We start from the raw sequence: 13,855 nt of genomic DNA, 5'->3' as shown, positions 1-13,855 counted from the left end.
TTTAATTAACATCTTCTTGTGGGCAAAGAAATTATACAAACAGTTATGAACAAAAACAGCTACAGGAAGAAGACTGACAGCTTCAGCTGGTCTCTTATCTCCCTTTTCCTTTTCAAAAATCCCAAACTCCAATTATACCTCAAACTTCAAGCTCTCACCCTTACCAGATCAAAACGTTTTTCACAGCCGTGTGAAGGAAAGCATCTGAGCACACACAGCCTTGCTCTCACTCTCTGAAAAGGCTTTGTTTTAGAAATTGCCCTAACAGAAAGCACTCGAGTGCAGCTAGAAGAAGCAGCAACCAAATGCCAAGAGCTGTGCTGGGGACTTAGAATCATAGTACCGTGAATGACAGAATGGCTTGGGTTGGAAGGGACCCACCCAGCCCCAAACCCTGCCATGGGCAGGGCTGCCCCCACCAGCCCAGGCTGCCCAAGACCCATCCAACCTGGCCAACCTGTGCAAGGCAAACAACCCACCAAAGCAGCGAAGTTTGCTGCACCCACACACTGCATGAAGGAACTCCAGCCTGAAGAGAAGCCACTCGCACCCACGAGAAATTAAATCATAGAGCTTTTTTAGGTGTCCTCGTCCACCCATGTGCCAACACAGGCCATGGTGTGGAGGAACAGAGTGGTCCCCACGCCAGCAAGGACACTCTGCCCGTCTTACTGGTTCCTGATCAGCACACAGCTCAGCTAAAACCCCTTCATTGCAGCATACTGTGACGCTGCTCAGCACACCCTTCATGTTGGTTGAAGGCAGGGTAAGGCTTTAAACAAAGAGGATGGAAGGAGAATAGCAATTAATGTATGCACAGCAGTGGGGACGGATTGTATCTGGTCATTTAAAAATTGCACCTCAAGCAACTTACTAGTGAGCACTTCTAATGAGCCCACGCTCACTCCCAGCTTCAGTTCCACTCCTACTCAATTACACGGCACAACCTCTTACAAGAAAATCCCCTTAACCTTCTGACTGCCTAAAATACTGCAAAGGTTTGACTTTCAGCCCTCTCCATGACTCACTTTCCCTGCCATATAACGAGGACATTTATATTTGCTCGCATTCCATGAAGGTGTCTCTGATCCTCAAACAAAAAGCACTGTGTGCTCAGGAGCACAGTGCTGCTGCTGTTTATGTGGAGCTGAACACCAGATCTTAATACAGGTAGCTCCAAACCTTCTGGTTTTCACTTGCTCTACAGTTTATGATATGCTGCCATAGGATACTGTCTCCCAGCTCTACAGCAGCCGCCCATTCCTTCCAATGGTCAACAAAATAGTGAGGAAAGAGGGTAAGGTAGGTAAGGTTGCACTTCATCTGCCTCCTCTACCCTAGGAGAGCATCAAGCTGTGGGAGCTGGAAGTGGGAGGTCACCATCCACAGCTTCATCCCACTGATGTCACCAAATCCAGTTTTGAGGTATGCTCATTGATTCATACCATAAAAACACCGTAGGCTCAATAATTATAGCTTTAGCCACGTTATTCAGTTGAAATGTGACATTAATGGCTTCAGATATATTTGTTCCCTCAATATAAACAAAAGAGATGTGCCCACACATTCACAGTCATACACTCACAAACATGATTTTGCAAAAGAGCCATAGCTGCTGTGGTTTCTTTGGACATGCACCATCCTGAGCACAGACCCACACACCTCTGGAGCAGGTATGCGCCCCTCTCTGCCCACCCCTTCCTTTTCACTAGCTCTTGGGCCTCCTCTCTCTCCTCTTTGCACAAGAAAGAAAAAGCAAAGCAACTCACACGGTGACAGGTGTTAGGGAGAGCATCGGCTCAAGGTGGCTTACTTGAAACTCTAGAGCCAAGCTGACTCATCCTACCTGTGACATGGCAAGAAACTGCTCCTGGAAGAAGGCTAATCCTCATCGCATCAGGGACCTGTCTCTTGGGCACAGCCTGAAGGTGGCAGCAGTAACATGTCATACAGCCCATTGATCACTACTTAACTCTGATGGCAAGGACAGGTGCAGCAGGGTTGGGCAGAAAGAAAGCAAGGACCCGTTGCCCTCATCCTGTTGCATCTCCAAGCAATTGAAAAGCAAACAAGCAGGACTAAATGAAAGCAAAGCACCCTTTCAGAAATACTTTCCATGCTGGCTGTCAAACCACAATGGCACCACTGCTACTGTGATACATCAAAATCCCTGTAGAGAAGCTGCATATGGTATCTAGATCCACCCACCCCACAAAGCTACGTGGGAAAGCTGGTTTTCAAGTTGGGTTTCACAGCTCATGCTCTTGAAATTCCACAGGAGTTGTTACCAATAAAACACAAATGCCATTTTCATTCCATTACGATTTACCTGCAGCACGACGGGACACCCTTCTATCTGATGTTGGGACCTGCTCTGTGCTATGGGTGCCAGCAACACCAACAACCTTTGCCCAACAATGGGCCCTAACCTGGTGCTGTTCAAGTTTCTCCAGAACCCAGTGCCTTGGCTTCCTTCTTTTCTTCATCCCTTTGCTCCTCAGCTGCCCCTACATCAACACCGTTCACTAACTGTAAAATTACTAAATAGCTAATATTAGCAATCAGGAGCAAGAGATGGAGTAGCAGTGGAGAAACAAGGCACAACAAAGGGACATGACCATCCATCCATGCCACAGCTAGAGGTTTCCTCACATCCTGTCATGCCCCAGGCTGCCAGCACAGGACTCATGCTGACTTGAGTGACAAGGCACCACTGAGCCTCCTCATGCACATCCAGCTAGTGCTGCTGTCTCAGTGAAAGGCGAGTGTCATTGTCTGCTCTGAAATCAGCAGAATTTAAATCCTATTAAATCAATTTATTAGTGCTTAATTTGCATGAAATTAAATTCGGCCCCTATTCAAGGAGCCGTCACTCCTTTAAATCATTGGCACTGAGCATTTTTACACGAGCCTAATTAAAAACCCTGCTGGAGCCCTGCCCAACTATTCCCCTTTTGCGGCTCAACCCATGCTTTCCAAGTCACGGCGCTACTGCCCCAGGAGACACCCCATCCCACCTGACCACATGTACTCCCACCTGCCTGCTGGCTGGAAAAAGACCTGGAAAGGTTACTTGGCACCCCATATGCTCCTTGTTTTCTTATTCAGATGCCTGCACACAGTTGGACAGAGTTGGGTGGTGATGGCCATTTGAAGAGGGAATGAACATCTGCTAAGGGTGGCTCTGGTTCCTTGGGACACTCACCTCTTTGATCCTCTGCAACAGCGGGAGCAGCCAGTCCTTATTCACCTCACAGTGACTGTCCAGGAAGGTCAGGACTCCTGCTTGAGCCACATCTGCCCCTTGAATGCGGGACCGGATCAGACCTGTTCAGGGACACACCACATCAGCTTCCTCCAAGGTGGCTATGCAGTATCCTCACATAGTCTTCTGAAGGCTCCTTACACACTCCGAGGGCTCTGACCCACCTAAATCCCATTCATCAGATAAAATATGGTTCAGGTTCATCACCCCCTTTCCAGCACCACAAGCCATTTCCCAGCTTCACCAAAGCAAACAAAAAGTTCCACTTGCATCAATAATTTATGGCATTTATGTCAAACTTTAAATTGCATAACTGTCTCCACTGTTCCAGGGCAAAACAGACCTTGACATACTCCCATAAACTCTAGCAGGTGAAAAATCTAATGTAAATACGCTAATGGGGAACTGGCCAGGAAGAACAGCCATTAAATCTTCAAAAGACAGAAGGAAACCTACAGTCTTTCCCCTACTCATCACCAGCTCACATATGGTAAAACCAATTCCACAGTAGAACCATATTTTCCAGTGCCCCTAATCCCTGCGTTAAACCCCCTACACAGCTCTTAGTGAGGAGATGAGAGTGGGACCATTTTGAGGCCAGAATTGGTAATCTCTTGGATTACCAATTTGGGAACTGCTGACCTGCAGCAAAATGGGAATGTTTTTTTTTACCAAGGGAAGAGGATCTGCTCTCCAGGTGCTAAAAGCCTTCTTGGCTCAACAGGACCCTGAATGCACAGTCCTTAGGAACTGGACTGCTACATGAGTTTGAGAGGAAAGAATGAATAAAAGAGGGAGAACAGAAAATCCATTATTGCCCATATAAATTTCAGACTAGTCTCTTTGGCAAGATCACTGCTATTGAAGACACTACAGTAAACCCATTTCATAATATAGAAGTCAGTTGGCCTTCCATCACTTCTGCCCTGTGGCCAATTCTCAAGCGAGCTGCAATGGAAGGGGATGATCCACTGGCAAAAATAAGGATACGTGGTGCTCAAGGGGAGAAAGGCCTCTTGATGAAGGTGAGACAGTAGCAAGTAGAAAGAGACAGGGGTTGCCAGGGGACACATCTCTGGGCCATGTGGAAGGTCATAGTAAAATTCCATATAGGAAAAGGACCAAGGAACGGTCTTTGAGCAGGAAGAAGAGGGACAGAGATAACAAAACCTGGAACAATCTCATGTCTGCCCAGGTCAGGTCCTGCAACGCAATTTGTCCCCACATTGCTGTCTGCTGTGTGGATTCTGAGATCTTGCAGTTAGCCAGGGTCTACTGCATCCACCCTTCACAAATACTGGTGGGGTCCTGAGAGAGAAAGCTTCAGTGATGTGCACAGGTTCAAGTAAGCCCTTCAGGCTGAGCTCCCTCCCAGATCCTGACTAGGTTGTGCAGTACTAATACCTCCAGGTCTGTCCAGTGCCAAGTAAGACCATGCAAGCATACAAGCATGTACTCCAACTACACAGGAGGGGAAGACGGAAAGGAGAATCAGACTCAAAAGGTTGCCAGCAGTAGCCCAGTAGGGCATACATTCATCCTCCATACAGCCCTTTTCTATCTTTAAAATATAATTAATTTCTTTTTTTTGTTGTTGTTTTAAGTTCCCGCAGAAGCAGCAGGAGCAGTTCTCATCTCTTTCATTAGTGCAAACATCTTTAAAAAGAAGTCTGGAGGGTTTGTTTTGCCTGTTCTAATTTTCTGGGTAATAAGCTACAGCCGAACTATCTCAGATATCTTAATAGACCCATTTTTTTTTCCAGGGAGAGAGGGGTAAAATCCATACCAATTCCCAGCCCTCTCTCATGTCTCCTATTACCAGTGCTTTGCCCTGTCCTCTCCATCTGCTGGAATAGCTGCCCTCTTTGCCCACCTGCTCCATCACTCTCTCTCACCTCCCAGAGTCTGGATTCCTCTCCACCACATGGGTTCAGGATACTGGCCCTTACCTTCACGCTGTCTGTTCCGCAGGCACTTCACCTTGGGTAGCTTGGCCAACAGGCGGCAATCATCAGCTTTGGAAGCACAGAGGGAAGCAACATCACCCATCAGCACTCAAGTGGTACCAAAAATGGCCCCCAAACCCTGAGCAGCAGCTCCAGCAAACCCCAAGACCACCCAGACCTGAGGCCCTGTGATCCCATCCGCAGCTGCCTTCATCATTCCTTGGCTGACTTTCCATTAGCATGGGGGAAGACCACTGAGCAGGAGTTGGGCTGAGCACATGGGCAGGAACACTCAGCTCAGCACTCTGAACTCACACCCCACGCATGCACCTCCAAATGCATTTTTCCTACTCCAGAAATCTTACCAGTATTAATCATCATACCAGTATTCCCCACAACTTAACACATGGAGCTGAGGTTATCTGCATGCAGCAAAAGAGTAAAGGCAGCAGAGGTTTGCTACATCTATACAGTGGAAGCTTGATGCGGATAGTGGGAATTCACATGCATGCGCCATCTGCATGTTGAACAACCACGTCCCTGTGAACAAAAGCTCAAAGAGTTGGACTCCATGACCTTTGTGGGTCCCTTCCAACTCGGAATATTCTGAGAGGCTGACAGTGGTGAGAAATTAGTCACTACTGGGCACGAGATAAAAGCACCTGTTGCTTGGAGTGGGTTGCAGGGAAAATTGACCACGTGTTTATATCATATTATGCAAATACATACATTTAATGTAAATATATGCAAAGCATATACTAGGAGGCTCAGACTATCACAGGAAAGAAGGGGCCAGATGCAAGACAGCTGAGAAGAGCTGATTTCATGCAGCAAAGAGTTCCCAGACTTGCCCAGCCCAGCCTCCAATCTGCTGGAGTGGCTCTCAAGCTCACCACAAACAATGCTGGCCACTGTCTTGCTGATTCCCAGGCAAGGCTGGGAAGAGAGACAGACAATAAATGAGTCTGAAATCTGTTCCTAACATCCTCCAAGGTGGTATCAATTTAGCCACAGACCACTCAATCAAGATGTAACGCTTTATTCTTTTCATGCCTAAGACTTCTTTCTATGGACACTTACTTTGCACCCGGGTCTTCCTTTTGCTTATCACGTCAGTCAAGTTCTTTAGCTGAAGACAACCAGGGTCATTCCCTGAGAGCTCACACAGCCTCAGCTATGGACTTCTGCTAGAGATTAGACCTATTGATTTTCACCCTATTAACCAGCAGGAAGCAGCAAGAGGATGTGGGCTGTGTCGTATACAGCACTATAGGTAAGGCATTTCAGAAATTGGCAGCTCATGCAGAAAATCCTGTTCCACTCCCATTTATGGCAGAGAAAATCAATCAGGAACTTCTGGCCACCTACATAAACATGCGCAGAGTATATGCTGGGGGGCCAGGCTGTCATGGGGAAGATGGAGGGAGCAGATGCAAGCCCAAGTGCCAAGAACCCAAAATTGCTCCTGGCTGCCACTGAAAGCCAGATTGAGCGTACCTTCAGCACAATACAGCTAGGTATGGATCAGATTCCCATCTACTAGGCATAAAAACGATTCTGCTTTTCCAGTATTATTTTCCTTAGAACAAATTCTATCATCTGGAATTTGAATTTTCCATAGCAGTGGAGACATGGGGCAACAAGATTTCCTATCCACGCACCTACAGAACTTCACATTTCCTTTCATCTCAACAAACTCTCTCCCCTCTCAGTGAAAATCCAGACCTCACACAACCCCTTCCAGCTGGGCAGCCCACTTCTAACAGGGGGTCACTTACGATCGTCGCTGAAGTCATCCACCAGTATGATTTCATGGATGAGGTGCACTGGGGTGCGGTTCATCACACTAGAAGACAAAGGGAGAAAATCTGTGGCAGTGTTTGACCAACTCATCAGGCCAGAAGATGGGAAAGAAAAGCTTGGGAACCAGTCTTTTGGTTTCCAAGAATGGCCAGACTTGTGTTTTTAGAAAGAGTATATAAGAGAAGACACAGAAACTGGTCTCTGCTTCAGTAACCTGCAATGCCAAGCTATCAGCTGCCCACAGCTTGATCCAACAGCTGAGCATCTGATATTCTTGGGAAATAGGTGGGATTCACCCTTATCACCACTGTGAGCAGAGGAGAGCAGCCCAGAACACCTGGAGGAAGAGGCTTCTTCTTCACACATGTTGCACCAAGTTTTCTTTCCATCATCTTTACGTCTCTCCTCAGGTTAATGACATGGCGCCCAATGCCAGCCAGGCCAACATAGAGAAAATAACCCAGCTAAAAATGTCATGACTCACATGAGCCATGGCAGGGCATTTGTTTTCATCGTTGAGCTGGTGGTGCTTCAAGGGTTGCAGAGAGGATAAGAGCGGAGTTGTAGCCTTCCAGTTCCACAAAAGAAAAGCTAAAGGATGTGGTCCATGGCCTCCTCCACATGTACAGTCACCACAAGACATGTCTGAAAGCTACAACCTTCACTTAATTATATGAAGGTGGGTGTGGTGTGGTTTTGTTTTAATTATCATTAAAATGACTGGACCTGATCTTTCCCTCTCTAACAGAGCACAGACTTCAGCAGAACTACATATATGTAAAATCCCACTGCTATCAAGGGCTAAGGCTGAGCTCTTGAAGCACAAAATCTCTTAAATGCTGTGTCTGACACTGCCACATGAAAACCCTTATCAACAGGTTTCCCCAGCTTTTTGGCTCCCAACCCCCCAGCAAAAAGCTGGGAAATCAATCAGGAAAACTGTGTTCCTATTCCAGTGGAGAGTGCTGCAGAAGGCAGAAACCACAGGGACTTCGGTGGTCTCAGAGCACTGGACACCTGAGAACATTCATCAGAAGGGCTTAATGGTGCCAAATGATATGGGACATCCCCATGGCTGTCTGGGGCAGCTGTCCTACTTCTGTCCCCTCCCAGCTCCTTGCACCCCCCAGCTTCTCCCTTACAGAACAGTAGGAGAAGCTGGGTCCCTCACTACAAGAAAGACACTGAGGCACCAGAATGGATCCAGAGAAGGGGAATGAAACTGGTGAGGGGTCTGGAGCTCAGGTCTTATGAGTCTAACAGAGCCAGTTAAATGTGCTGTTTCCACCTGTCAAGTGTGTTTTAATTATTATTATTAATAGGTTTGTTATTAAATAATTTTTTTAAAAAGCCCATACTTGACAGCTGAGTTCAGCCAATTACCACAGCTGAGAGTCAGTAAGGGAGAGACAGGAGAGCAATATCATGCTCAGTAGAATAGTTAACAAGCGCTGATTGCCTGGAAACCTAACATGGTGAAACCTGCTCTTCAGTCAGGTTGCCACCCCATACATTGGAGAGGGTGCCCCTAATGCTCTGCACCACACCTTCAGCAGTGGTGGTCACCGCTGTATCCCATCTGGGCATCTTGAGCTCACCTTGGGGCTCCCTGCCCAAAACTAAGGTTTCACGTGCTTCAGGTTTCACAGCTGAAGGCTTTGCCATTGACCACCACCTGCTTTTATTTTTCATGCAGTCTCCATAAAGGGTGCCACAGGCATGGTGGGATCTCCTCCAGTTAACTGCAGGCATCTAAAATTTGGGAATACAGCAAGTTTACCTCTTAGTCACGGAGAACATCTTTCAAGCATGGATCACCCCAGCTTAAGTTAGTCAAGCGGAGGCCTCTGTTTGTTTTCCCCTGTGATTAACCCCCTCCAATTGATTTGGAGGAGTGACACCATCCTGAAGCCCAACTGAAGAAAGCTCTGAAGAGTGTGTTCCAGAGATCTATCACAGCTTTAAGGGACCTGATGTTCACTGATTTCTGTGGGCTTTGGGCTCATTATCACCCTTGCCAATCTGTCCAAAGCCATCTGCAAGCCCCAAATGGTTTTCCGGCAAAGCCAAATTTACCTCTCCAACATGTTTCCCACCTTATTCAGGACACGGAATCCTTCACATTTTTGACGTTAAGGGAATTTTTTAAAGACGGCCTACAAAGCATTTTTAAAAATTTAATACCAGCTTTTCTACTTCACGGAACTTTGCTTAGCTTTGATTTTGTTGTTATTGTTATTCTATATTTTTATCTTCTTTTGTGCATGTGTCTGTGCACTTTCTTTTTCTTCTGCATTTATATGGGTAAAATCCCAAGATAATATTATAGTGCTTTGAAGTCCTTCCGTTATTTATAGATTTTCTTCTCCTTCACATCAAACGTAGGTAGATTTGCTGCAGTGATGGACATTTTCTAGCAAATCAAAACGGCTTTTAAGTTCTGTGGAGCTCCAGAGCACAATACTTTCTTTCTTAAACCGCTCTCAAAACAAAAAAATCATGGCTTCTAGTGCTTAAGCTTATTCAACCCATTAAGAACGGATTCTCTGCTGAATTATCTTGCAAAGTTAGTACAGAAATTCTCTTTGTTTCAGTGGATTGAGCAGATATTATGCATCTGTAACCATGCAGAATTTCACGCTATGTTTTCACAATCAGATCAAATTCTACTCCTCAGCATCTTACAAAATCATAGAATGGCTTGGTTGGAAAGGACCTCAAAGACCATCCAGGTCCAACACTGACCACAGGCAGAGTTGCCAACCGTTAAACCAGGCACCAGCTCAGGCTGCCCAAGGCCCCATCCAACCTGGCCATGAACACCTCCAGGGACGGAACATCCACATCCTCTCTGAGCAGCCTGTTCCAGCACCTCACCGTTCCCTCAGTGAAAATTTTCCTCAGTATTTTATTCATATCCTTTCTGGTCTACCTAGAGACAAACATCACAGAGACAAAACATCAGACCCAACAACTCCCCCTCCAAACAGCTACCTGTGCAAATCTCATCCTGAGTCATAAAAAATGTTTTCATGGGGCAGTTCAAACTCTCTAACAGAAGTTAATTTATTTTTTTTATTTTTATTTATTTATTTTTTTTTAATTATTCTTTTTTGGTCACCCAAAACACTAGTTGCTTTGCAGGGGTGGCTTGTGGACATTAACCTATGAACCTGTTAATTCTCTCCATGGCAACACAGTGGGACTCTTAGGGGGGGAAAAAAAACCAAAACAGAAGGGAGAAAGATAGAGAGAAAGCCTTTGGGAGTAAAATAGAGCCCTGGAAGGACCAAGGGTCACAATTATCAAAATCAGGACAAGAGCAAGGAGAGGAAACACTCACCAAAATGAACTGCTTCAATAACTGAAAATGACTAATTATGGAGGTAGAGAGACATCACACCAAGAATAACCATAATGAGCTTTGATTACACCGCAGCTCTCACATTTTTATTCTTTCAAATACCCACCACGCTCTTTGAAATTCAAGAGTTCTCTTGCATTAACATCAGAAGGTAAAAGTGCTTTTGGCACTGTGTACTCACTCACCGTGAGAGATGATTAGCAAATTAAAAGAAGAAGGAAAAAAGAAAAGTCCAGGGCTTAAGCAAATAAATAAATAAATGAAATACCCCAAAGTGCTAATTATACAGTTTCTGAGCAACACCTGGCTTGTTTTGGCTCCTTTAATCAGACTCACTTCAGTTAGGGCACAGAATCTATACAGTGCTACATGTTGTTGGAGCAAGGAGGCATTGACTATGCTATTCCCCTGTTTTGAGAGCACTGGAATGCAGGCAAGGTATCTGCACGTGAGCAGGAGTGAGGTGTTGGTGGTGCACAGTATTGCCCTTCTTTCTTGCAAGCGCCAGGAAAGTGACAGGTGCAATATTCTACCCTCTAATTAGGGATCTAAATATTGGATGTGGTATTCACAGCACTCGCATTGGGACGCCTGCCAAAGGACATGCTTTGGTTTGTCAGCACAAGGTAAATAATGAAGCCTCCCTTTTCCTGCTCTGAGGTCTCCAGCTGCAAATCTGAGGAATAAATATATGAATAAATCAATCTCCTCAGTGGAGAAGGGTAGAGAGAAAAGGAGAAAAAGACATTGAAATTATCCCCAAAAGGGGTCTCTATATGACTGCTTCCTCCCCTCCTTCCTCCTGGGGTTTACCCATGCAGTCCTGCTCCATGCTGCCGAATAGTCACCACCTTTAATGCAACAAGCCTCAGAGCTGGACATAAGTGAAACTGAACACAAGTGCAGAATAAGAGGCTTGCTCGAGGTCACTCCAAAAGCGAGCAGCTCCAATAAGAACCCAGCAGCAGTTTCCACAAATATGAAGAACCACTTTGCTATTCACCATCTCCTTCCCTCTGGCCAGTTCTCTCCTCTGTTATGATACTCAGTCCTTACTACCTGGGCACTTTCAAGCATAGCTGCATACACATCCACAGATGCCGACAACATCATTTGCAGAGATTTGGGCATACCATTAACTTAGCTTTTGGGTTTTTTTTTCCCCCCCTCATGCTTTCAGCTGGCAAAAGGCCAGAGAAAAGATCACAAAACCTTTAATTAATCCATTATTCCACACAGCCCGCTGGCTTGTCTCAGCAGTTTAGATGACGCAAATGGCTCATCAGCAAAGTGTAGCAAACGCCTGCAATGTGCCTGGTATAAGGGCTGCTGCAGAGACCACACGCTGGCATCTCTACATCATGGGCTAGAGCACTGCCATCCCCTATCAGGAGCCAAGTGCAACCATGGAACCTGCTGTGCTCCTCAGCCTCAGTGCATGGTAAGCTTCTGGGATCCCAAGCTAAGCTGTACGAATAGCTCCATCCCTCCTCTTTATAAGTAGTCCTGTGAGAAGCGCTCCCTGATGCTCTGGTTTGGACTTGCCTAACGATCAGCTTTTGCACAATTCCTTCCTCCTGCAACTGAGGTTAATAGCATTCATTCTGCAGCAGAGTGGGAAACTTAACTCACTCAGGAAACCAGGTGTGTAATCCCAAATCTTCCATCAACTGCCAACAAATCACCTCTCCATTCCTCACCTACCACCTGGGTCACATCAAGAGTGCACCATGGAGATGTAGTGATGAGAATAGGGGCCACTGATTGGCAGTGTTTTGAGATACTTGGTCACAGACTGTTCTAAAAGGCATGAAGCTTCATCAGGAGGATATCGTTTGTTCTGTCTGGCCAATGGAAAATGATCCATGTTGTTACAGCCACCATGGGATGGAGTTATCTGGAAGACCTAATTAAACTAAGCATTTGCTTCTACAGATCAGTCAAAAGGCACAGCAAATGAACCCACAGTGGACGAAGAGGCAGATGAACTCTCAGCTGGGTCCAAACACAGGCAGAGAAATGGCAATACAAGCACAGTTATGGGCAGAGGGGAGCAGGGTAGGAGCTGTGTCACAAGGAAGACTTGCTACCAAGAGCTAGAGGGATCACAGCAAACCCCTGAGTGCTGTGGGAAAACTTGTTTCAGAGAGGCCATCTCCAAACAACAGGGACTAGGAGAAAAAGTGCTATTTACTAAAAGACAGCTCATAAGAGCACAGCATGGCAACTGGGGGAATTCAGGCATAATGTCTAACATTTCTTATGTGGCAGCACCACTCCTGATCATAACTGCCAGGAGAGTCAAGTGCCAAGATACGGGAGAGATAAGACTAAAGTCTGTCCCCACACTTCCCACATCACAGATGTGCTAGAGGACTGTGCTTTGTTTTGCCTTGCCATCCCTGTTACAGTGGAGTCTGGATGATGACAGCCCCAAGCAGGGCACTGTAAAGGTAAAAGAGAAGGTTTGGGATGAAGGAGTTGGTACACACTATGAAGCATCAGTGCTGTGCACACCCAAAATCCACTCACCCTAGACAGAGAAAGCAGTGATAGGTTATTAAGTGTGAATTGAAGGAGATGAGATTGGGCAGGAAACCACAAAGCAAAGCAGGAATTCAATTTCAGGACTGTCAAACTCGCCTGTGGCATGGAACGCACCCACCTGAGGATGGATGCTACTTCTAGAGGAGTGCAGGGCTGAAATCTTGGCAACCAAGGGCTACCCCTACGTATCTACAGGACCTTAGAGCCTACAGCTTGCTGCTAACCAAGTCTTCACTATGTGAGCATGAAACATGGCTGTAAAATATTTAGTATTGGCAGAAAGCAGAGAACATCCCAGCTTCCCTTAAAGGAAGACATCAGCTGAGACCTAGACACAGGCCTATCGAAGGTGTGATGGACACATTTCATTACATCTTCCCTCAAGACAACTTGCAGCAAGGCACACACTGGGATTAAACACTAATTTTTAAAGTCTGTAGTGAAAATGAAGCCTGGCCTCTACCCACTACAGCAAAATCCAGCCAAGAACAAACCAACAAATTAAAGAATGGCCACATTCCCAGAGCACTCTAAAGTGCACCCAGAAGAGAACAGAAACCGTCCTTAAAAATCTTGTCTGCATGCGTATAATTAGAGCTTCTCAATTAGTAAAGCCTATCTGGCATTGGATGGCTCAGTGGAGAAGCTCAAGCAGCAATACCAGAGCAGAGACTTGCAAAACGATGGCCACCCCTAGGCAACAGGGACAGCAGAGAGCTGAGCACTGGTACCCAGCTGCATTTAAAAGCTGTTATTCCAGGCTCCGTAATAATTTCTTGCCTCTCCCCTATGGGAGCCCAATACTAGACCCTGAAAAGCCAGCACAACTACTTGCTTCCTGAATACCTCTCTGTAAAACCTACTTCTCAGAGACCAAATTTCATGCTAATTTCCCCTGGTAATTGTTTGAGATCATAGCTGGTGGGTCTA

General features: G+C 46.0%; 1 protein-coding gene across 2 annotated transcripts in view; it reads right to left on the bottom strand.

Moving 5' to 3' along the window:
- Window positions 1-13,855, bottom strand: part of GALNT14 (polypeptide N-acetylgalactosaminyltransferase 14) — a 65,363-nt gene that overhangs the window by 15,219 nt on the left and 36,289 nt on the right. For both annotated transcript variants that reach the window (XM_072333180.1, XM_072333181.1), the window contains exons 4-6: window positions 6,990-7,057; window positions 5,215-5,280; window positions 3,206-3,327 (exon numbers count right to left, since the gene is read on the bottom strand). In XM_072333180.1, the coding sequence (XP_072189281.1) occupies window positions 3,206-3,327; window positions 5,215-5,280; window positions 6,990-7,057 (256 nt within the window). The remainder of the gene's footprint in view (window positions 1-3,205; window positions 3,328-5,214; window positions 5,281-6,989; window positions 7,058-13,855) is intronic.

Source organism: Excalfactoria chinensis, chromosome 3, assembly GCF_039878825.1.
Source record: "Excalfactoria chinensis isolate bCotChi1 chromosome 3, bCotChi1.hap2, whole genome shotgun sequence".
NCBI classification, from domain to species: domain Eukaryota; kingdom Metazoa; phylum Chordata; class Aves; order Galliformes; family Phasianidae; genus Excalfactoria; species Excalfactoria chinensis.
The sequence above is the reverse complement of the archived record's forward strand: the minus strand, read 5'-3'. Positions and strand labels throughout refer to the sequence as shown.